General features: G+C 35.2%; 1 protein-coding gene and 1 long non-coding RNA gene across 2 annotated transcripts in view; one reads left to right on the forward strand and one right to left on the reverse strand.

Annotated features, from left to right (window-relative positions):
- Nucleotides 1–26624, forward strand: part of LOC145946721 (discoidin domain-containing receptor 2) — a 76832-nt gene that overhangs the window by 36938 nt on the left and 13270 nt on the right. The window contains exons 3-6 of the mRNA XM_083056474.1: nt 1558–1692; nt 17989–18091; nt 20362–20593; nt 22997–23144. Coding sequence (XP_082912600.1) covers nt 1602–1692; nt 17989–18091; nt 20362–20593; nt 22997–23144 — 574 coding nt within the window. The 5' untranslated portion in view covers nt 1558–1601. The remainder of the gene's footprint in view (nt 1–1557; nt 1693–17988; nt 18092–20361; nt 20594–22996; nt 23145–26624) is intronic.
- Nucleotides 1–26624, reverse strand: part of LOC145946729 (uncharacterized) — a 103703-nt gene that overhangs the window by 14075 nt on the left and 63004 nt on the right. The gene's annotated exons all lie outside the window — the stretch shown is intronic.

Below are 26624 nucleotides of genomic sequence, written 5' to 3' on the forward strand. Positions count from 1 at the left end.
TAGTACCCATATACACGGAGAGGTCGACATATATAGATCTGGAATGATGGTATAAACTAACTAAAACACCATCTATATCGTGTATGTTTGTTTGTGTTTTTATGTATATGTTTGTGTGTGTGTGTGTGTGTGAATGTGTGTCGCTTTTCCGATATGGGCACTAGACCAAAAAATTCGAGATATTTATTATGGGTAAATTGCCAGTCGAGTTATCCCGCGAGAGATATTAAATCGCGTGACAGCGTAACGTCGCTTTCGAGCGAAAGCGATTAATTAATCCCGATTGATGTGAATTCCTTCCGCGTGGACATTCGCGACCTATAACGAATAAACGAAGTCACAGTGCCGTGAAAGCTGCATAGAGTCTAACAAGTTAGTTTCGAACCTTCTATTTGCGATCGATTACTCTTCGTGTAGCTAATTACTCTTCGTCTAGTTTCTAGCAGGATATTGCTTTTCTTTTCGCGATGGATTGGGACATCGTACTACGATACTTGTGTGAGTTTTAAAGTTCATCTTCGCGGCTGCAATAACAATAAAAATAAAACAAAAGATTTCTTTTATCCTACCTGATTTCGAATCGATGCGTAAAAATAATATCGGAACATAATACACATTATGCACATTCTTTATTCTCTCTATATAAAAAATGTTTTATACATGTATTACAAAAAAGAGATGGATAGACAATAATTTATGCAGACATTAATCACGTCTGAAGATTTTACACAAAGTGATTAGGATTGTTAAAAAATATTACATTTTAGAAAAAGCCTAGAAGATGCACGTACGTTTAAATGTAAGAAGTTTATTCTTAAAGTATAATTTACTATTTTTGTGATCTGCTTCCTATATCGTTATTATAATTTCTTTGTTTAAAATTTGTATACAAATTATTGCATAGTTGACATTTGTCTTGCTACCTGTCATACCCTTCATTCGCACTTACTCGCACATTTGTGTTCTCTATCGAGAGGAACACGCGAACGCAAGATTTCAACTAATTGAGCGGGGACTCGATTTCAAGCGAATCTCTCTCTATTTTCTCTAGGCGACGCACGTACCACGGAAACCACCGAGGGCTGACTGGTCGTCCAGGATTGTGCCAAGAAAAAGGAATACATAGACGCGTGTAGTTTTACTCTTAAGTCGATTAAGTTCCTTTTTACTCGAGCCTCCACCTCAGACGCGTTCCAGGGCAGAAAATATTTCGAAAGCCGGTTTTAAAATCTCCGGGGTGCTTCGCGTAGAGACGTGACCGAAGGGCGATCGAAGGTTTTATCCGACCTGAAAACAATGGCAGCAAATTGGAAGGCAAGGCAATATCACTGGACTTCCGGAGCACGTTCTCGTGCGAGGAACCAAGTCCGTCTTTTCTGCTTTAAATATTGATTCCGGAGATTGGCGAGATCAAACTAGAATTCTCAAGGGTTTTCGCGGAATCTGTTTTGACTAGCGTTACCTTTTGCAACAACAAATATCAACTATGCACGACTGCTAAAATAAAAGAAAATGCACGGGCTCTAATGTATAAATATTTTATAATTATGTTTGCAGCTATTCGTCGAGTGCTCTCATGAAGTCATCACTCAACGGAGAACATGAAGGCCGATTATTTATCGATAATCGCTAAATTATGTACGTTGCTGATGCTGTTTGGTCCACTTACAAATGTCTACTCACTCGATATACGTAAGTACGAAATTTACAATAACAACTCTTATATATTCAACATATAACGGACACAGAAACACAAGTGTTGCAGTTCAATGATTGTCATGAAAAGAATATTTGAGACAAACGATATAAAATTATTTCAAAACTATTAATTATTCAAATGTACGTCTTGACACATGTTTTTAAAAACAGAAAGGAGGTAATTTCAATTTCTCTCTTTGGATTCATTCATTTGCATAATTTTATTTGCATAATCAAATATTATTTATAATTTTGCTCGGGTTATTTATATTTGTGTCTCAATTGGCTCATTCGCTTTTCTCTTATTTATATAGCTTGATAGTTTGAAAAATATCGCAATAAGTATCAATTTAAAAAGCGTATAAATTACTGCGAAATATCGATAAAATATGCTTTGAGCTAAAATTAGCGCACAATTCTTGTGGGCGAAGTGACAGACCAATAACAAAAAGGAAGAGAAAAGGAAGAGAAAAGGAAGAGAGAGAGAGGGAATCGCGTGTAGTCAGCTGCACGAAAAGTCAAACGACGTGTTTCCGAACGAATTCCGGATTGTTGCAGCTGCGGAAAGCCCATTCTGCAGAGAGGTGCTATCTTTACTTCGTCCCGGTACTGAGCCCGGCGGCTTTCTCCCTATCTCCTTAGCTCGCTCCTTCTCGGCTGTCAAATTTTTCATCGGGAGCAGGTGATTTCCGAGTTTTTATTTTCCTCCGGCCTGCACCGCGATGGGGGTGCTATCACTCTGAAGTAATGACTCGCTATTCTCCATCCGCCCGGGGGATCAATTATTTTGAATCTAATGCGACAGGATAAATTGCATCCCGCGGAAGGATCCTTCCACCACCTCCCTCTCTCCTTCGATTCCTTTATCCCTACCACGGGTCGCCGACGAAGGAAGAGTAGCGATTTTGCGCTCAGACGAGCGCATCGCCCTTGGAAAACAGCCCTCTCAACTACCTTGAACGATATAAGCCCTGCATCTCGAGAAATTGGTCAAAAAGTTAACGCGTATCGATTTTATTATTATGTTTAGAAGGAATATAAATTGAAAAATTACATCACGTACTATATATATCATCTATTATATTTCGATTTGACAAAAATTTTATCGCGTTTTACCAAAAAATGATTATAAAGTAATGTTTCAATCTTCTATATATTTTTTCAAAAAATAATATTAATATTACAGAGAATATTAAGATATAGATCAGTATGCTAGTATTGTCAATTTGCCATATTACTCATTGAAAGATTCATTTATTTTATTTGACCTAAATTGCATTTTTTTAATGCGCTATGTTAAATAATACGCCATGAATAATATACCACTTATATAAATCAATATGAAAAATATTTATAAAATATTTATAAATTTATTTTATGCAAAAAAATAGCATTAAAAATGATTATTCATGTATAGAATAAATGATAAACATACGAAGGCTATCTTAATTTAAAATAATAAAATCAATATTTTTATTTAAATAAAAATTTTTAAGAAAACGTTAACAGTCAAACAAATATCAAACGCGCTGAAAATATCGAAGAGAAGTTTAAATCGAAAAGCTTTCCGAAGTATATATCTGAGAATCTGTGAACGCGCTCCAGTGATTTTGATCAAAGATGATCGTTGATTTGCAATGATTCGTTGAGATATTTGAACGGAGTGTCTTTTTTGTGGTGCGAAACTTGCTGGAATTCGCAACAAAACTCTTTCTTCCTCAATCGATTATCGGCGTATAAAGCACTATTTTTTGAAAGAACGTTCAAGCCGCTTAAGAAGTTTCCGAGATTATTGATGTTTCCGCGAAGCTTGCAATAAAGGAGCCGTGTCTCCATCTCCGCTTGGCTATAATACGATCTGCGATGATATATGTGTCTAAAATATCGCCTTTACAGTGCAACACACGAGTTTATACGAGAATACCTTGCATTTGCACTTGAGCGTTAAAAACTCATCTCTTTTCTTTAGAATCCTCGACTATTTGAATAATTCATGTTTGCGAGCCATCTTGCAATATCTTATAAATGTTTATTAATCGAATAAAATGCTAACTTTATGTCATATTAGGTATGGAAAATGTACACTTGTGTGTCATATCGTTACATACACGACTATGTCATATTTTGCAAAAGGTCAGCACCATTACTCTTACACCTTCCTTGTGGTAACGACTTCCTCGAGAGACAACTTAATGGACGAAAGGTCGTGGAAGCAGAGGAAACGACGAGGAACACCACCAAACGCGTGGAACGCTGTTGACACAAATGCTCTGTGATCACGATTTAAGGATGTTTTTCTCTCGGATCTATTAAAACAATTTTATTTACCCTAAAAATGCACCACGTAATAATAATAGATGATCGAGAAAAAAATATAACGATTTATACGGTCAAAAATCATGCACGATTCATGAGAAGTTGTAACATCATTATAAAGCTTCCTCCAAGCGTCGAGTTGACGGAAATAAAATCTCAAAAAAAACGAAGAAAAACATTAAAAGGCGAATTGCAAGCGGATATAAGAAGGAAGGTTATTCAGGGCTGTAGAAGGATTGGAGGGCAAAGGGAAGAGCAAGCGGCGACCATTGTTACAAGCTTTTGCCGGTACCAGGTTCTGCTGGCGTTTCTCTCGTTATGGTAAATGGTCTGTCTACGTGGTTGGGCAAACAGTTACACAACGATAAGTGCTAGCGTCGCCGTCTCGAGACAGTTTCGAGATCTCTGCTCTCTGCTCTCTGTTCTTCTGTCCTTTGGACGAACGGTAGTTTCACGACTGTCATAGTGGAGATTCTCTCTAAAAGGTGTCCGGTGAACTCTTAGTGACTACTAAAGATGCACAAAGGCTCCCATTATCCGCGAGCAAATAATTTCATTCTACGTCATTGAAAGTATGTATATGGGTTACACATAGACATGCACGCGAGTTATTACTTTAGAGCCTGTCTTAGCATAGCTTAGCAGCACGCTGAAGAAGAATATTAGATATAACGTCTAAGATCATATTGTGAGATTAATTAAAATATGTAATGCTTTTAATGAAAGATTGTAATATAGAAGCAGAATAAATTTAATGCGATATTACGAAGCCTAAGTAACTCACAGGTTTCTGCATCTAATTCTGTATTCAATTCAGGAATTTTTGTCTGATATTGTTTTATCTCATCTGCGAGTAGATTCAATAATAAATTTACATTAAGAACTATGATAAATTAAATATTATCGAAACACTAATGAAAAAATCGAATGAAATATGGTCCGATAGATTTAAAAGAGATAGTATATACTTGACGTTATTACGAAATTGGTCGCTTTATTGAAAAAAACTCGTGACACATGTTTTAAATATGCAAATCGCATTCATACACGTATATATTATTTCGACAAAGATATGAAAGAGTGCAATAAAACTTTCTAATAAAACTTTTCTTTAGTTTTTAGCACTTAAAAATTTTTTTGTATAAATAATATATCTTTAATCAGTCATAAACTTGTAAAATAATTTATAAAATCTGTTCTACATGATAAAGGACAAAAGTAGTTGTCAGAAGTATAAGACAAAAAAATTCTCTTGCTTAATGATTTACACAATTTTCTTCTAAACTATTTTAGATTAGAGTTTTATCCGATTTAATACTTCAAGCGTGATCGTCTAAACTTCGTTCTAAAGTACTTCCGAAAAAAACCCTTTATTATTCCAGACGCCTATTTTCATGCACGAGAATCCGTTCGAGAGTGATCTATATATTTTCTTCGGCCGGGCCAGCTCTCATAAGTCGACCAAGGGTGTTTAACAACGTTATAACTTCAGTAACTAGGGCGAATTTGCCGGCAAGAGAGATTTCTACACGTCGTTCTACTTTCTCGCCGATAACAAATTAGCCAAGTTCAATATTTGACTTGGTAATGATTTCGGCATCGCTCGCATTACTTACATACATGACCTATCTATATAGACATATAGCATTCGGTGACAATTTGTTTAACTTGCTGTAAAATCCATCACAATCAATATTACCAATACATAAACGAAATTAGAAATTAATTTTCATCATAAGACTCGATGTCGAAGTATTTAATTTTACATGATACATTTTGATAAATTTAAAAATCACGAAATTGTATTATTGTTAGTAATAAAGAATTAGTATTAGTGTATTAGTTAGTAAAGTTTTCGATTAATAAAGTTTTATTGTAATATTGAAAATATAAAAAAATGAGAATAATTGAATTCTTTTTTAATGTTTAATATTAATATTTTTTTCCAAAATTAAGCTAAAAAACATTTCACTTGTTCTTTGATTGATAAATGATTCTTTTTCAATATTTTATTTAATATAACCATTAACTTTTTATTATATGAATCAATAAATGCAATATTTCATAAATTAATACTACTGGTTTATAACTATTATTAGCTTTTGTAATATTTATATAACTGATTTTATTACCAGAAATTATTAACAGAGTAATTGTATTTGTCTAGCAAGAGCATTCATTTTTTTATACATATATAATTTGATTATACAGATTGATTGAAAAGCAATTTAACTGTCGCATAAAAAAGATGATTCAGTAATTACAGAAAGATTATTGATTAAGACGAGAGAAATTGATATTATAATTTTGCTCCTTCCGTGCTTTCTTTCGGCTTCGATTAAAATCCAATTTTTCTTCGCCCCCTATCACGTCATTGCCAATAGATTAAATTCGCTATATCTTGGCGATGATTTTGACGCTTCGAGTAAAACGCTCCTATTCTCTTTCTCACAGCTTTTCTTGCTTTCTCACGTCACCCCGTTTAACCCGATATCGCGTTCGACCTTTTTCCCATTTTCCATTAGACGATTCTTCCGCCTAGCTTTTCAATTTGAAATGCAGAAGAGCTTCAAGCATTCTCGGCTAAATCCGGAATCGTGTTGTCGTCAGTTAATTTTCGATTCTCTTATATGCTATTTTTCGTGCGTAATGTCGCTTCTCCATTGTCAATCCTTCACGTCACTGACAAAATGAGATCAACTACGTAAGAAAGTTAAATGAATAATGATCGGACTTTAGACTTATAAATTTATATAACATTTAATCCTTCTTATTTAAAAAATAAGTGATATTTTAATACAAGTAACGCAATAAAAAATATCTATTTGTGAATGAGATTTTTAGAATCTGTGTTTAACACTCTAAAAACATAATTTGATAAATTTTAATAGATAAAGTTTATTATAATGTTAAATTTTTTTCGATTTTATTAATACAATTTAAATTTATTAAACAAGATATATGTATATTTATATTAACAATAAATGTAAATTTTGCAATAGAACTTACAATAACTACTAAAATCTAAATAATATAATCAAGCTTATAAACTTGTAAGTTTATAAGCAAATATATCCTATGACATAATGAAATCGATGTTCCCTTAGTTTCCGTTTGTCCGAGAGAGTGTCCCCATTCTCTTTTCTCTCACCATCGCTTAGTTGAATCGACCATCTGTGAAGAAGCAACCTGGCTTCCCGCGATTTGAAATGCAGAACAGTTTTTCTCGAGAATGAAAACCTACAGTGAGGTGGAAATGTCGTCTTGTCCAAGTCTAAGTCGCGACGCCAGTTAATATCTTAAGATCTTATCTTTCCGGAAATAAAATAAAACTTGCCCAATGTGGCTCATTGTCTTCTTAGTCGGCATCTTTATTCGAAGTTATCTGTGTCCAACTCCTTTTACTTTTAATAATAAGTTAACCTTTTCTCTCAAAGTTATATTAAAAAGAGAATCCATAATGTCACATTTAAAATCCCAATCCGGATTTAAAACAAAAATTTTAGAATATAGAAAATTCTGAAAGTTTCCTGCGAAGAATCTCTTGAAAATTTAGAATTTAAAAATTATTCAAATATAGAACTACATATACTTATGTGGTTTCAAGAAAGATGAAAAACAATGGAGATAGATCTCAAATATATTTCTAACCTTATACACTTTGTAAGTATATTAATATTTATTTACACATTTTAAAAATTAAAAAAAAATTTTTTTAATTAATTATATAGTGTCAAAAAAATATTTCAAACACATGTCATAATTTTTTTAATGAAAAAATAAATTATTTTTTAACTGTAAAATGCTATCCTTAGAAAACTGAGGCAAACTAACAATTTAACATAATAAGGCAACTATTTAGCATAACAATTTAGTCTACTCCTTTTATTCTTATTTCTATTACTTTTATTAGAGTCTTTATTTTAGCTATCAATATAGAAATTTATATTAAAAATTTCTTACAATATTATGTGCATTTTAATAAGTCACTAAATGACGCAAATAAAAGGGGAAAAAATGTTAATTGAGTTTGAAATATAAAAATTATAATTTTATTCTATCTTTTATTTATTTTCGTTAAATTTCCAGAATATGATAAATTATGTAAAAAATTTCTCGTGCAGTAGGATATAATATTCAAAAATATTATGTTGAAATAAGTTATTATAAATTATTTTGCAAAATGCAAAATCGATTCTTTTCGAAGACATATTTTATTTATCTGCAAAAAACGGCATTCTTTATTAGCTAAAGATTAAGATTTGATTCTCATATATACGTAGATGAATAAAAACATCATGCTTCTAGTTGCTTATTGTCTTTTTCATCTTTGTTCGTTCTCTTTTCGTCCTTCAGTTTTTCTCGTCTAATCTTTGTTCAATGTGCTCGACGGCTCTTTCCTAAGCGAAGCAACTTGGAAAAGGGAATTCAAATGAACGACACGATGAAAGCCGAGTTACAGTGGCATGCTTGCAAATAAAAAAAAAACAAGAAAAAGGGATGAACTCATGCTTTAAAACGAGGATTTGACCGAGTTCGTCTTTGAAATCTGTTGAAATATTAAACATCTTTTTACCTTTATATATGAGAAAAAGAGAGAGAGAAAGAAAGAGAGAGAGAGTGAGATAAATGTGTTCATTGTGTTAAGGTAACTCATGTTTTTCATGCATCAAAAAATACCGTTTGCATTATCTGACGAAAATGCCTGTGATGGAAATTTCAAGCTGGCAAACTATGCTAGCAACCAAGGTTCATTTCCATTAAAAACATGGTAGAATAATGTAAAATAATAAAATAAGAGCACTCTTACAAAATTGCGGAAGTAAAAATCTCACAGATTCAAAAAGAAATTTTCTGTAACGCGGGAAATGTATTTACGTAATTTCTGCCGGAAACACGTTTCAACTTTTTATTAGCCGAAGATTTCGAAGCCGTCGTCGGATGTAGATTCGATCGTCGCACTGAATTACCTCTTGAATACCAGACACGCGTAACATGCTCGAACGGAGCGGAGTTGGCCATAGCGAATTCTGATGTAAGTCAGAGCGCGCGGTGAAATGTTCGAGCAAACGGCCAAGTGCAACGAGAGTTTCACGGAATACGTTAGGAAAGCCAGTTCCATTTTTGTTGCGTTAGAAAAAGGCCTTCGTCCCTTCTCCCTTGAGAAACTCGAGGAGCTTCTCTATCCGAAAACCATCGTCGAATCTTCGACCTCGAGGCCGTCTGTATATAGGTGGTTAATCCTCGATTTTTATCTTCACGTGCGGATAAGACGAGGAAGTGCACGTGTCGGGGGGTCCATCGTCTCTTTAAAGTCACCGTCACCTTCGCGTCCGCCTCCCCTTTCAATCTCGTATGTCCCGCGGTGCCGATTTTCTCAACACGCTTCGGAAAAAGGGTTTATACTATAAGGGATGGAATGTAAGGGCGTAAAAGGACGTCGGGCCAGGGGGGAGGGGGGAAGGGACGGATGAAAACGAAGGGGTGGCCGCTGAAAACCATCTTCCGGATAATCGTATTACCCGCTGGCATTGTCTACGGCTAGCCAATTCGAAGTAATGAGACAGAGTCGGTTGCGGAGAACAATCGGGCTTCCACGGCTTGCAGACGCCGCGACGTGCCTTTCTACCTTATCCCCGTCTTCCTTCCCTACGCGTCATCCTTTCCATCTACCCTCTCGCGGTCGTCTTCCTCCTCCTCCACTTTCGCGTCTGATGGTTCCTCCGTTGCGCTATCTTCGCCTCGCTCTTCTGGTTTGTAAGGAACACGTCAATCCTACGACCCGTCGTGCACGTTAACTCTCATCCTATTCCTGGCCAACAATCGGGGTTTCGAGCCGGCCGACAGCGCGCATAAACGCTTCTACTTTCTCACTTTGCAGAATATTCATATTCCATGCCATCTTGCGCGCGAAATGTAAATAGTGCACGCGAATATATCAACAATACTGTCTTTAAATGGAAAGATAAATCGCACATATGAATACAAATATTTGATTAAATATATATTGTGGTTATAACATATAGTTTGATCTTATATTAGATAAGTAAATCGATAATTGTAATTGATAAAAGTAAAACGAAGATTTAAAACAATCATTTTACAGGAATATTTTGATCTCACAATATCAATATAGTAGATGGGAGAATATATCTCGTTTATGTTCCTTACTTTTTTCGTGCCAATCGATCTTTCTTCGTCGGATTTTTCAATACTAGCTCGTAGAAGAAACGCGTCAATTCCGCGACCCATCATACACGTTAAGTCTTTTACAGGAGCAACCACCTGAAGATAATTCTTATCTATATCCCATTTTCCTTTCCTTCTTCAATTTCTTCCTCTCCTCTACAACGCTTTCTACCACTGTCTATAAAAAGCTCGTTTTTCTCATATTTTAAAACATCTATATTTTTAAAATATATCGTTAACGTTCTAAAACTTTACGCGTGATGATGATTCGGATGATGTCGAATTAATGCGCAAAAATGTCATTGATTACTTTATACTTTTCAGAACCGTTTCTTAGCAAAAGTATTTATTACGCCACGCACATCCGCCTCTCGCTGTTTTGTAATCAGGACGTTGATGCCTATTAGTTTGCAAACTCTCCCAACGTCCATTATTTTCCTGGCTACTGATTTCATCCGCTGCCGCTAATTAAAGTGCACGATAGAAGGTCTGTCACTCTTCGATCGTGACTCTTTTAACGTCAAAATAAATTGCACGGGGTCAGACCGTGATTTTATCGATCTCGGCACTGGAGAAATCTAATGAAATGTGATGAGAAACGAAACGTCAAAACACACACGCACACAGATTTGTTGATAATTTAATGACATTTCAGGAGCGTGAAGCAAAGAAAATATATTCCGAAGAACTAAAACTACTAATAGGAGACGGCGTGTATGCAAATATATTTCGAATTAATTAATTAAATACGAAACGAAAATACTCTTGGAGTGTTTGGTCAAATGTAATTATACGATTTGTAAATTTGCCCTTTTACTCAGCGCGCACACAAGCCGGAGTTACCTTCTTCCAGACTTTATGTGCTCTAGCTAATAGAACTTTGCCTATAGATCGAAGGAATCTTCTCGAATCGTGTCAGCGATATGAGTTTTCTCCCGCCTGAGATTCCGTTGTAAAAAATGTTTGCTGTTTCATTGTGCTATTATATCGGGGATTATTTTTCTTATCACGCACAAAGAGGAAAAGATGAAAAATACGGCATGCGTGCTTAAACAAAATCGCCAACTTAGCCTGTAGTAAATTGAGAAGGATTTATTCTAAAACTTCATAAAGCGATATAACTCTTGTTATCAATGAAGATCACATTTATAAATCTTGTTAACTGCACAGTTGTCTCTCCTGTGTATTATCTACTAACACACACACACACACACATATTATATATCTCACGGATTTTATCTTGAAAAGTCATGCGGGTAGCTTCTTCTCATGTTAACTGTAATTCAGATTTGTGGTAGCGTTTAAAAATTCGTAGCATCGCGCGCATACTTTTCAACGCCGAGTCGCGAAAGCTTTACTGCATTTTCCGAGAGCGAGCTATATGTCCATTTCGTAACTTTACGATTTATGATGTGCGGAACACGTAGCACGTAAATTCGCGCTCGTATTCCCCGTGTTCGAGCGATGCGATACGATACGATACGATACGATACGATATGATACGATGGATACAGGCTCCGTCGACTGGAAACAGTGCGTGAGATTGGGAAAGATCGAGTAGCAGAAAAGCTGATGTACGCGACAAAATATGCAAATTGCGTTATAACGCACGCGTGTGCACGGATATATCAACAGTTAAAAAATACCACTTGATTCGAAACACAGCAAGATATTTTTTATTCACGGAGATATTTTTAACTGTATTGGAGTGATATTGCATACATGAACCACCATTTTATATCTTGCTAATTTTTGTTTATTTATACAGTTCTTTTTTTAGAGAAGATAAATACGAGTAAAATGTATCCATTAGTATCTTTTCAACTTCTAATTTGTCCAATTTTGTTTTAATTGTTTATAAAAATTTATGCTCTTCTCTTCGGAGATCAAAAATCGTATGCAAAGCATCGTATGCAAAGCATCGATTTAATCTCGTTCTCCGGAGCTAATTTTCAAAATACATAAACAGTAGCATCATCTGGTCGAAAGTGACTTATAATAGACATATCTACAGTGCAAAAATTACCGAGATGTTTTTCACGAAAAAAAAAAACATGGAGTTAAGTGCAAAAATAATTAATAACGGCTCATTTGTTAATGTCATCCGTTTAAATTTAACTACTCAACTAAAAATTAGTTTGAAAGTCGCTATAAGGCGACTTCGCTTGGAATTCTACTGTAGTATTTCTCTGTAATACAGAAACGGGCATTTGGTCTTTAAGTTTACGACGTTTTTCCGACTCGCTCGTTACAATAAACACGCCGTTACAGTGGACGCCTCAGAAGCTACTGTGGCACAGACTCCTGGCCTTAATATTCTGGCAAAGTGGCCGAGAACAATTTCACGACTAACGCCATGACATATTAAAATGCGCGTTACTGCTTCCTGGCAGTCTGGGAGCTCAACAGAAAATTCGTTAGTCATTAAAAGTCTGCGTATCTTAAAAGACATTACAAATATTAAACTATTCTACATTTATGACCAACAATTTTTTTTTATAAAAAGATTTTTAATGTATATTTCATAATTACACGTGCATTAAGCATATATTGTCATATATTTTTTTAAATTCTAATTAACTTATTATTTTATCATTATCCATGATTATTTATATTCGCTTTATTGCATCTCACGCATTTTACAACTCGATTACAATTATTCACCGCGCTGGCATCACCGACTTCTGAATCGCGCGCTTACGTAAATGCAATAATAATCCAACGCCAAAATAAACAAAAACGGTAGAATGTAATAAAGGTAAATTCCACAAAACTGCAGCGGCCACATTGCTCGTGCGTGAAACGGGAATACACGTGATATTTTATACGTGAAAAACGTAGAGAGGGCCACATATCTACGCGGTATAATAAAAATCCTGACGAACCGGATGCTTACATATCCGCGAGCTGTACGAATATACGTCGCGCTCGGCCCCATCCTATTCATCGATATCACCACGAGTATCGGCAGTTGATATAAGAAATTCACATTCGGCTAGACACATCCATTTACGAGATAAAATATAGCCCAGTGGCGTGATGGTTTTCCCGAATGGCGTGGTCCCGCGACATCTCGGTGGTGAGAGGCCCCTCAGTGTGCGTGTAACACGTAAAATGCGGAGAGAGAGAGATGTGTACGTATTATTATATTTACATATATATCCGTGTATATGCGTTCCCGTTTTCTTCGAAAATTCGGGCCGATCCCTCTAGCAGTGCCACGCAGTACCTGTCTTCTCGCCGAATTGCCGGTAGCAGCAAGAGGGGAGGAACTCGCCTGGAAAACGGAAATGTGTCTCTCGTGCTAACGTCGTCGCAAACACACTCGCAGATGACGATCCTACGTATCCTACGGCACGTAAATCCGAGCCTTGCCACGACGCGACGACCCCGAGGGCTGTTGCGAAGTTCTATCGTGCATTTCTGATGGCTATCATTTGGTATTGTAATCCCGGACGCCAGCACGGGACGAGGGCGTGTATACGCGATGATAATGGACAAATGATCGTCCAGTCCATCGACGTGTACCGCTAACGCGATTTTCGAATTGCACCTCGGACTACGCGATAACGATCCGACGAAGCTGATTAGCAATTATCTTGTAATAATCCTGAATTTCCTATGCAAATAGAATGGTAACGTTACATCGAGCGTAACCATTCCATCTTCGTTAACGACGTTTATCGAAAGCGATGAAACACAACGCACAATAAAGTTTTATTCTTTTTTTTTTCTTTTTTTTTTCTTTTTTTTTCTTTTTTTGAGAAAATCGTTTGGCGCAAATCTTCGCTTTTCAGCGCGTTGATCTCTGATAATTCGCCTGCCTTCGGCCCTCGTCGCTATATAAACAGGAATCGATAACTACTAAAAATGGAAGACGGGTCAAGTGCGGTTCGGAAAAACATGGCCATGCTATCGGCAAAGGATCAACTACCCCTGCAGTTCCCTTCGTGCTTAGTTCGCAGGATTATAGACGGGACACCTGACGTACTCCCATCGGTTCGAACGAATCGAAAACCAGATAGAAACAAACAAGAAAAGATAGAGGGTGGAAAGAGATCAAGAGAGAAAGAGAGAGAGAGAGAGAGGGAAAAAAAAAGAAGAAGATTTCGCTTCTGCCAGCATAGTCGAGTCGAGCAGGTAACATCGACTCCCCCAATCCGGAATTCTTATTTCAAACGGAACAAACAGGAGAGGAATTGCCGTGCAAAAACGAGACCCGTCGGTCACCGTACGCTGCTCATCCGTGCGGACAAACGTACCGGAAGAACGGAGAAAGCCGATTGCGCAGAGAGCATCGCGACAGGAAAGTTTTCAAGCCGGATTTTCATTCGTAATAACAGGGAGCGAAGTGGACCAAGAGAACACCTCTCGCAGCTTTAGCATATTCGTGCGAAACGTTAACACACGCGGGATTAACTTGACAATAGCGTTTACGGCGTAAAATGCGACTTATTCGAATCCTGATTTTCAAGAAGTTTATATAGCTTTTCTTGATAATTTTCCTGTACAAACTGATAAGACTTTTTTTCACATAAACGGGCATCACTCTTATGTCCGTGCAAAAAATGAGGAAGCAAACAAAAATACAAAGATGTTGCAAGAGTTTATAAGCGAATGAATGCGCGCTTAAGCGAAACTTGTACGTTACAACAATTTACATTGCCTCATCATACGGGGTTAACGTTGCGAGACTATGGAGGTGCCAAGACGCGCATCCGCCAGTTCTGAAGGTGTCTTCGTGCGGCGCTGACTGTGGCCGAGGTGTCCGGATTTCCGACTGTCGTGTCCCCGGGTTCGCCAAATTGCACGCCACCTGGCAAGACGAATAGTTCGACGTGGAATGCGTCGCAATGAATCCACGAAACGCCTCGTATATACCACCGTAGACCTCGCGTCAGAATTCTCCTATCCAACACAACGGTACGAGAACTGTTACTTACCTTGGCGTTGCAGTCAAGAGAGGCATTCCGACAAGTACAGGTTGAATTATAGAAAACAGAACACATTTCTCTGAAAGATTATATATCTGGAAAATGTAAGCAGTTTATATAACAGACAAAACTCGGCTGGCGGATGGAACTTTCGCTTTTTCAAGCGTCTGCGAGTATCAAGTTATTTCAAATAGAGGCTACACTCAATATTCTAGATACCTATTTCAAACACAATACAATACACGAGAATTATATTTCAATACTGAACTTAATTCTATTAACAACTTTTTTTAGATTGTAATTTGATTTTTAATTCTGCTGTGATCGTAGGAGCGTTTTACAACTTTCGTGTCTCATTTGCCTTTGTCCGATTTTTTTTTGTTCGCGAAATTGTCATCCTCTTTCCATACTTATTCTGTTACATAGCTCGCACAAAGTATACGCGTAAATATATGATATGGACGATAGATGGGAGCAACGAAGTATCGCTTCTCTTGGGATTTGCGTTATTTCATGTCGTTTGCGAGACTAGCGTGCCGGCTTCTACTATTTTCGATTGAACGTTTGACATGTGTTTCTTTTCTTTTATCCGCTTTATTTGTGGATTGGAACAAAGCGCGAGGCGGAAGAATATTTGCGTAAACTGGTGAGAAAGATGGAGCGCGAGAATTCTATGAATACGTTTCCAAGTTCAAATGCCCATGCGATTTCCAAGTGTCTCGCAGATGTAGGATATCCAAGGGAGGTTAACAAAAAGCCCCTTGTTGGTACCGTAACACGACAATCCAAGCTTGGAAACTTAGTACAAAGTTATACTAAATTTCTTTGTGTTATCATATATATAACATATACTTTCTCTCAATATTTCACGCAATTCTTTTATGCAAAAATTGTATAATAAATAAATCTTCTAATGTTTATCTGCTGTATATTTATGTATAAAATATATAAAAATGTATAACTAATAACTAAAAAATATAATAAAACAATTAAAATACATATAAATGGCGTATGATACAAAGTACGAAAAAATCAAATGCAGATAAAAATCATACACAACAAAATTGACGTTAAAAATGCTTTCGCTGTGGCTTCACAAACTAGACGATTAAACTCTTGGAAAAACATTTTTCACAGTGATTCTTTGTCATTCTCGGCAATATTTTGACTTTTCTAACAGCGCAAAGCTTTCTCTTTCGAATTTTCGAGATATATGAAGTTTTTAGTGGTTTTCGTTGTAACAACGTCCAATAGATTTTGATAGACGTATTGTAGCCCCACGTGGGGCTACTTTCGAAAACGAGCTACGTCGATAACGACAATCACAATGTTTATTACCCGAGTGCCCGACTTTACTTCCGCGAAAAGAAATTTTCCTCTCTCTCCCGTCTGACTTATCTCGATCGTTTTTACTTCACGTGTGATTTCTCTAAGAGGGTTGCCGAACCAACATAAACCGCGGAGCTGACAGGCATGCGAAAAGATTTAATCGACCATACGCCTGCTCACGTTCAATTGTACGCTGCCTGAGATCAATAAAAACAGGCTCGTACGCGAACGATTCTTCCTGCTCGCTGATTTGAGAACCGAAAGATACGCTTCTCTCTGCGCGCGAACGTGTTTTCCCCCCCTGCTTCTCCAAATCACTCGCTATTCCGCATAGACGAGGCCATAAATCCGAAGATAAATCACGACTTTAACGTTTCCAGATATTCATCGCACAGAAGCATAACAAACGTAATTATTGTCAGCGATATAACAATGAGATGAGATCTGTCATCTTTCTTCTTCTCGAAAACGACGAGATTCGAAGAAAAATCTTAAATCAGCCGCGAATTTTCAATCCGTAAGCTTTTCTTAATTGTAAATGAAATCGCGGAATAACGGATCGGTCGATCGTTCGATCTCCCAGAGCAAATTTATTCAGGGCGATTGATCTCTCCTCGCGCGCGGCAGTATTAAAGTTTTCTTACCACGGACGCGAAGCTTCATTCGCACCGCAGCTTTTTGTTGCCTAGCGAAAACTTTAATGGAAAGATTACAACCGAATGACAGTAAACGTAATGCGAATTGAAACGCTGAATGAGATCGCTGAAAGACTAATAAGTATAGTGATTGGATAATATCCCGGCGGCGATGCGCCTCGAGGCTTCGAGCTATTTGCCACTTATCCCAACTTCGCGAACGACGATTGCGAACGACGACGATGTCGTAATTGCTGTTTACGTTCGTGATTCCCGCGAATGCACTTTAACTTTAAAGAGTGCTCCCTGCTGGGCATAATAGTGCACAATATCACGCGCCACTGTTACTTTTAATCGATTGTCTTTAAAGAGCTTCCTAGCTTCGCGCGAGCAATGCATCGCCACTTTTATAGAACATTAGGAAAGTCTCGAAAGACGCATCTGCATTCGTAAGAGAACGTTTTAATTGACTTGATTATAACATTCTTCTTTAATGGAAATTTAATTTTCGTACAAGTGAGCTTGAGCAATAATTTCCATCGATTAAAACCAGTTTTAAAATCTGTCATACGAGATTTAATTCATTTAGCAGAACTAAATCATTACAAGTAGTGAAAAAACACATAATGTAAAGGCATAATCACGTAAAACAAGAATTATCGTACGAGTGATCTTGAGCAATAATTTCCATCGATTGAAACCAGTTTTAAAATCTGTCATACGAGATTTAATTCATTTAGCAGAATTAAATCATTACAAGTAATGAAAAATCACATAATGTAAACGCATAATCACGTAAAACAAGAATCTAGAATGTATAATAATAAAGATAATCTACACGACATCAAATAAAGCATCTATTAAATTAAAACGTCGTTACGTTTCAGGCTCATGCAACCAGTCCCTGGGGATGGAGTCGGGTGATATACCGGATTTAGCTATCACCGCGTCCTCGTCGTATGTAGCGAACGTCGGACCGCGAAATGGCCGGTGAGTATATTACTTTTATGACACATCCCCTTTTTTCAATGTTAAGAGACACGCTACTAACGTATTTTTAATGCATTCGGGGAAAGAGTAGGTCCAGACTTCGTCCATCATCGAGTTTAACGCACCAACATCAACCACGAGTGCGCGATGCATCATTTTTCGTTCCTCCTCGCGTCTATCTCTCTATATTTTACGCAACTATCGTACGCGTTTTATTTGTAATTCAACAATTCCATTCATCTATCCATCCATCTATTTGTTGTTGCGAAAGTTTGCTTTTCCCGAGCGATAGCGCGATATTGATTCAACGACTCACTGGGAATTTAACTTATTCAAACCTAATTTCCTCCGAGTTACATGTCTAATGCGCCTGCGACTATCAAACGCGCAATCCGGTTAAGAAAAGCACCAATCGAGTTTTGTGAAGATACAGAAGAGTAGAGTATAACATTACTGCGAAACAGAAATCTATTGTCATTTAAACGATACTTTTTAATCTCATTTTACGAATAAAATTTCACATCACAACTGAAAAATATACATATTTTCACGTATAAAACATAATACATTATATTTATTTAATCGACTCATTTTGTTGATATGAAAATACGAGTAAAGTAAGGGATGTGGAAAAAATTGGACTTTTTATTTGTTACACATAATAAATGTTTCATGCCGTTTCACAGTCGATTGATTCTTCGTTGGAGCAGAATGTAAAATTTTATTATTATAAAAAGCACGAGTTAAACACAGATTATGTCTAATTAAGCAAAATAATATACAATATGTAAATTGAGAAACGGATCGTTCCGCCATATTATTACGTTCTAGCAACGGATAATTAAAGCGCAGTAGTAAAAGACGATCATTGATCAGACGTCAGACTAGCCTGATAAATGAGCACCGCCAGAAGGGCTTGAATACTTCAAATTATCGGTCTGAGGAAAGCTCATATATATAAGGATGCACATAAAGAGCTTGACAAAAAAAACGCAACTATTATATACTCTTTGTGTATTGTTAGTGAATAGAGAGAGAAAGAGAGAGAAAGAAAATTAGAGACGAAGATAGATTTAATACAATAAGATTGTATGCTATAGATGCGACGTTTATTCATTGTTCGCGGTCAAAGTTTTGCAACATTGAATCTTTGAATATAAGCTTTAGCTGAGCGAAAAATAACTCAATATTCTACATAATGGCACAGGAAGATACCACGTTCTCTCCCCGTTTGCAGCTTTATAATATTAATAGCGAGCTTTGTTCATACTTGTTGGCACTCTTCACACGTACAAAGTTTCTGTAAGAGCGCCATTTATTTAATAATATGAAATTTCTATCAACTACGGGTACACAAAATTCCTTCGTAACAATGAAAATTCTTTTGTACCAAAGACTGCGTTATGTTATGAAAATTGTAAAAATGGCAAATACGAATTAATGTGGCACAAACGCTACCCGAAAATCAATCGTCAGTGAAAGGCGGCAGGAAAAAGGGAAAATTTTCTCCATCTACGGTGAAGTTAACTTTGTTATTAAGTACAAGACGCCACTTGGCCAGAAGTGGTTGGAGGTGGCAAACTTTTATTGGCGCCGTTTAACACAAATGTAAATAATTGACGGAGGAAGAGAAAACGTGAACGAAACGGAATGAAAGAATAAGAGCGCGAGTGGATCACGAATTCACTGTTTAAGTATACTTTTCACAAGATGGAAATTTCTTAAAACCTGAAAAAGCAGCCTCGCGAATTGTTCTTTTTAATTGAAACGATAATAACGAAATTGCATGATATAATTGAGCAAAAGAAGTAGACCTTTTTCATTCTTGGAAATACAATAAAATGATAATTTCGTGGATAAAAAATGATAATTTCATTTTCGAAATAAAAAAGTCCGACAATCCTCTTATGTTTATAGTCTATCGTTTATAAAGTATACTATATATAATTATAATCTCGTGCAATTTCTTAATCGTAAAAATTATCGCACACAATTTACGGAAATATTTCTCGTAATTTATTATTTTTCTCTCTTTTTTATTCACATTTTTTTCTATTTATAAATTCTATTTCTTGTATTTTTAGTTATAAATGTTTAAATAAAAATAAAAATTATTATATATATACTTTTTATGATATATTAAAATATAATAATATGAGTTTATTATTGGAAATATTAAATTATTGGAAAAATGTTTTTATAAAATTAAGTCATAGACATTAGCTATATATGGAGAGAAATTATCTCTAGCACACTAATATTTTAAACAGACTCCGGAAGGAAACCGCCGGCGGTGCTTGGTGCCCAAAAAGCCAAATAGAGAAAGGGGTACACGAATGGCTTCAAGTCGATCTACAGGGTGCTCATGTCGTTACTGGTGTGCAGACACAGGGCCGTTACGATCATGGTCGCGGTCAGGAGTATGTTGAGGGTTATACCCTAGAATATCGACGTCCTGGCTTCGCTCAGTGGCGCCGATATAAGCGCTGGGACAATATAGAGGTAAGGCAAGACTGGCACATCTGTTGATGGTCTTTATAAGGAATAAGTTGAGCCCAATTTGCCGAGCTTATCTTCCCTACCGTTGGCGTTCCTTGGTTAATTAACTGGCATTGAGACCGAAGTCGAGATCACTATGTTTTGTTCTATAAATCAATGTAAGATTAAATTAATATAAAAGAACGCTCTGGTAATTTAATATCATTATAATAACTATTCAATTATTATTTTTCTAATATTTTTTAAATCATTTTATTAAGCAATTATTTTAATATAATTAATGTATATACGTTAATCTCACATATAAATTAGAATATGCGCAATATATGTAAAGTATGCTTTGAATAGTGTACCGTAGGGAAGAGAACGATTGTAGAATTTAATTACAACAAGCATTCGATTGTAGAAGTGTCGTGCGCCGGTTATTTGGAGTTTACACCGTGTCTCAATTGGAACAAACTCAAACAAACATACGTAAACGATACGCGTAGAACAAAACTACAAAATCGATCGGAAACGCGCTCACGTGCTCTTGTGTCAAATTGGAATTTTATTCCAATTGAAATAGGAAACTTCGAGTTGCACGAAGTCGCTTGTTCGTAAAGTCATAGTTAGAACTCTACTTGGCACTCGCTTAATGATGCTTAATTGATGAAACTTTTCCTATGCCAATTAATTATCCGTAAGGAAATTTTATCCGTGCTCTTCACAGGACGGATATAAGAAGGAATAAACGTTTAGAAAAATTACGCGTAAAAATAGATAATGAATTTTTGGTTATATATTAAAATATAAAAATATTATATCGCTATAAATATTAGACGAATAATTATATATGTATATGTCCTTTAAGAAATTCGAGAATAGTTTAATTTTCATAATTTATGTATGTATGAAATTTTACCAAAATGCTTACAAAATTATAATATAATTAATAATTTAATTAATATAGAACTTTTTATTTATTATCACGTAAAAAGTCGATTTTAGCATTAACGAATTATTTTTCTCAAAGTTTAGATAAAATATATATTTTTCTACAGTAATATCACAAAATTCTTTTGTTTTACGATCAATCGGATCGCTATACTCCTCCCTTCGAGTTCGATTCTGCGAAGTCTCCCTTCACTCGCAGGATCCAGCTGAGAAACAGAGAAGTGAGAAACGACAATCGATAAGCGATCTACTCCTGTGCTGAAATTGCACGTAACGTCTTCGTACTGTAACGTATGGTTAAGCGTCGCTAAAAGTGCAACTTCCCCTTTTCGAGAGCTAGACATTTCCAGTCCTGCCTTCTTCCATCTCTGCGCGAGCTTCTTCTTTCTCAAATATCACGTTCAAGATTGAATCACGCATCGCTGCCTTCGACATTGCGCGTTTCTATTGTAGAATTATTTCTATTGCGCTCTATGTGTATCGTGATCAATGTTTTAACTCTTATATAAATATGCAACTATTAGTATTCCCTCGTATGCAACAATTTTTGGGACTATAATTGTGTGATATAATAAACGATGATATAAATGATAACAGTTTTATAGCGTTTAATTTCGTAACAGATGTAAATAATCTTTGTATTTTCATATATTTCGAGATATATAAATACTTCATACATGTGCAAGTTGTGCAACATTTATATCATTGCATAAAACAGTAGTTAATAATTTATGTGCTATTGATGCACAATACGATCGCGAAATGTAGAATAAAGTTAATTTAATGACATGATCGTTGCATTATATATACACTGAATAATCTCTTAAGTAAATATCTATATACGTGATACGATAATGAAACTGGAGTGAGATAAGATAAAATATAGTATTGCAAATAATTTTATACATAATTGATTATTAGAAAACGCATTGCCTTGTTACTAATTTTAATTCAAGGAAAATCACGCCTCAAAATTTTGTTCTCTAAATCTGAAAATTCATATTTAGCGTAATATATATGTTAAATGTATTATTATCGTCGAGATAACGTACTGACGTGACTGTCATCGATATTAAATTTCATAAATATTTTCGTACAGAAAACAGTAAGTACTAATGTGCACATTCAGATGTTCGAATTCGCCAGCATAAACCATATTAACCGATGCCAAAAGTGAAATGTCTATAAGTATCAAAATTTTCAGACTGACAATGAATGTTACATGTCCATTACTATTTAATCATATCAACACAGTATGGTCCTCGAAATATAATAGTCACACCATCAGATCCACAGTTGTTTAAAAAAATCATCCTTCTCATTAACGTTGAATAAAAAATTTTTCTCATTTCACGAAGTGACAGTATTGTCAGTCAAAAATAAATTTCTCGCGTCAATTGAAGTGTGAAAAGTCGCTAATTTTATTCCTTTATATTTGCTGTTTTATTAATACGTTGCACTGATCTGCAGGTCTTAGCCGGCAACAGCGACACTTCCACCATCGTATCGCATAATCTAGTTCCACCTATCTTTGCCAGCCAAATTCGGATCCTACCACATTCCGAGCATAGACGTACAGTTTGCCTTCGTATTGAGCTCAAAGGATGCCGGGACACGAGTAAGTATTTTATATATGCACAAGGAAAAGATCCACTTCACCGAATTATCATTAATTAATTCTGCAATTTTCAAAATTAGTTTTTTCAGAGAAGCAGAGTACAAAAAAATCTGTTCTATTTTTTCTACTCTTATTGTTACGCGAAAAATCATCTCTTTTGTACTAATGATATAATTTCGAATGTCTAGATCAGATAAAATACTGTTAAATGTGATTAATAAATATGTTTCATAATATTGGAATGAGAGCAGTATAATTGTAACGATGACTAGCACGATGATGACAGTTGTCGATAATATTATGTTCATCAAAAACATTTTTATGCGGATAAGCAAATGTTTCCATTAGCCATCACACTCCGTCAGATAAATTTTTGCACGCGAAATAATTGCTATGCATAGCGAACTCATTTGGATATTGCATAACCAAATTATCATTAAAAATTACATAACTGAGGTAATTCACGTCGGATATTATTACTAGCATGTGGATATTAAAATCGTTTCTGTGTTACTAATAAATTAATAAGCACAACAAATAAAACAAAAACAACATTAATCTGCAAATATAATTCTCGTTTGAACGTAAACATTATGGTACGTCACGTGTTTTATTACCAATTCACTCTTTAACAAGGCATTAAAATCAATTACCCAAAAGTATCGAAGTTCTTATTTTCGTGAGGTCGATTAATTATCTCGTTGATTAATTATTTCGTATTTGGTCATTAAATGATTGTTGAGTGTTTGAAATTGTGGATATTTAAGATATCGAAACCATATATGCAATTGCACACGATTGCACGAAAATGATGCAACGTTGCTCGAATGGATATCTGATTTAATTTTCAAATTGCAATTTTATTCAATTTGCCGAGAAATGCCGTTGAGATGGCTACGAAAAGGCAGGGTGCCGCTGCCTCTAACTACAGTGCTAGATCTCATTAACGTTCGTAATAGCATTATACGGACAAACTCATTGTTAGATCGGCTTGGTACATTTGTTTTCGACCCAGTTCCTCCAACACTTAATGTCTCTTATAGAATCAATGCGACATTGATGCTCGTATGGAATGAGCACGTTACGTGAAGGCAATAAGAAATTTCCAAACAGAGACAATTTAAAAATCCCCTGACTTCTTCCGGCTTTTTCTCGAGCGCCGGACTTTAAATAAGATTCTTCTTTAAAAAACCAAAAATAAAACTGAGTAAACAGAAAGAAAATGAAGAGAGAGTTTATATGAAATAAAATAACCGTATTATTTCTATTTATATTTAATAATAGTTTATATATTATAATAATAAAACCTATCCATCGTATTATCAATAAAATAATTCTTTATTTAATCTCTATATCGAGAAAATATAGATGTAAAATTAAAAAAAAAGAAATACTGAAAAGTGTCTTCTAACTTTTACCAATTTTTTAATCTCATTTGAAGTTTTTCTAATTTTCTCAATTTTTACTTTAGACTTGTAACATTTCTGAATAACATTTGGAACATGTTAACATTTTAATTTATTTTCTCTCCTTTAGCTTTGATCTAACAAAGTAACGAATGTTAAGTATTCGTGACGCATACGACATTCATTCCCATAATTTATATACACGTGCGTGTGTTATGTGTAACAAACATGCTGCGCGCTACCACAATGCTATTTACATAAATTTGCATACAGTTTCTTTTCTCGTTCGTGTTACTTTACCCGGCTCCTAAAAAAATTCAAGACATCATTTCATATAAATTCTACAAAGCTACGCAAAGCTTAAATGAAAGCACAACACATATTATAAACTAATAAACATTTGTTCTTTGGCAGAATTATAATACCAAATAATTTATAAATAAAAATTTGCCTTTCTACATTTAAATGAGCAATCTCAGATTTCAAATAGTATATGTACAACGTATTCGTAATATTTATTTATCTAATTATCAGTATTTATAAGTATGTATTTTTTATTTTATTTTTACATTTTCATATTATTCTAGAATGATGATATGACACAAAAAAAATCCCTTGAAAAATTTTTCATTATCTGCTAACAGCAAAAAAGTCCGGTTTCAAGTAAAAAAAGCCAAGTATTATCGGTATATGTGTTTTTACGTCAAGAAAAGAAACGGTGCAATTCCAACCGGTAATATTATACAAAGTAAGGCAAGGGAAAATGCATAAAAAATAATTAACCATAAAGAGCTTTACTTTTTTATTCTGTTTAGCATAAACGGTTATTTCCATTTTCAACAAAAATATTGGAGACTGAATAAATAAAAAAATACTAGTATTTATGGAACATTTAAGTATAAAGTTTATCTTTATATAAATCTCCCAAATTAATTAGTAATACAATTTAGAAAAGAATTCATAAGATTTAAAAAAAAGTATGCAACAGAGACTTTATTGCCATATATTTTACTAAAGATTTTGTGTATTAAAATTATTTGAGATAACTTTATTAGATATTAGATACTCTATCTGTAACATATTTTTTATCTACATATTGTGTAGATTCTATCACTCTCACGATATTTTTCGATTGGATCATTTTAGATAAATAGATAACTATCAAACATCGATGTTATACTGGTGATTATCTCAAGAGCCAAATAATTCCAGTAATTTTCATACACGATCTCTATCTCTCTCTCTCCCTCTTTGCATCTTTCTTATCAATATCTATAGCTAGGAGAAAAATATTTACATAAATCATTTTTCTGGGTCGCCAGTATTCAACAACAGCGAGATCGCACACACGTTCGTACGATGACATATGTATATAACTAGCACTGTAGTGCGGTAAAACGGCGACATGAGAGCTTTCGCGCTGTAAGAAGTATTCGGAGCGTGTGAGATCGAGCCCGACTGGGCGGGTATGCCGGATTTATGGAGGCCGTGCACGGCATCTGGTTAAAACAACGTTGATACCCTACCCCGAGCCGGTGAACACGAACGATTACTCCCGAATGATGGGCAATACGGTCTACTCAGTCAACGTGATATAAAATTCCTTGACAGAATCCCTTCTCTGATATTGACATTCGCGAATTCTGACAGACTACAGGTGTGCTAAGTCACAGTTGATAAAGCGCGATCAAAACAGTGCGCTATTATTCATTACACGTATGATGTTGCCGGCGATTATTCGAGCAATTTATTCAATGTTATGTAAAGAATTATGTCGCGAATTTTTGGTATCGTCGTACATAAAATATCTCACAATATGTGTCTTCAACTGTGACTATAGATAGAAAGAAAGCTTTTCAGATAAATTTCAGAAACGCAAATAATAGATCGGAAAATCATATTCTTCTAATTACATTTTTAGATGAATTTTGTTTTAATAAAAATATGTTGGAAAAAAATATTAAAAATTTGTAATAAATGATGATGTTCCTTGCTATCTGCAAGAGAATTTGTTATCGAAATTAAAATTGCAAATAGTGAGATATATTATGCATCAACTTGTGTATGCAAAATA

This window comes from Prenolepis imparis, unplaced genomic scaffold (genome assembly GCF_030444845.1).
Source record: "Prenolepis imparis isolate NDT839.2.m4 unplaced genomic scaffold, iyPreImpa1.0 SCAF_2, whole genome shotgun sequence".
NCBI lineage: Eukaryota > Metazoa > Arthropoda > Insecta > Hymenoptera > Formicidae > Prenolepis > Prenolepis imparis.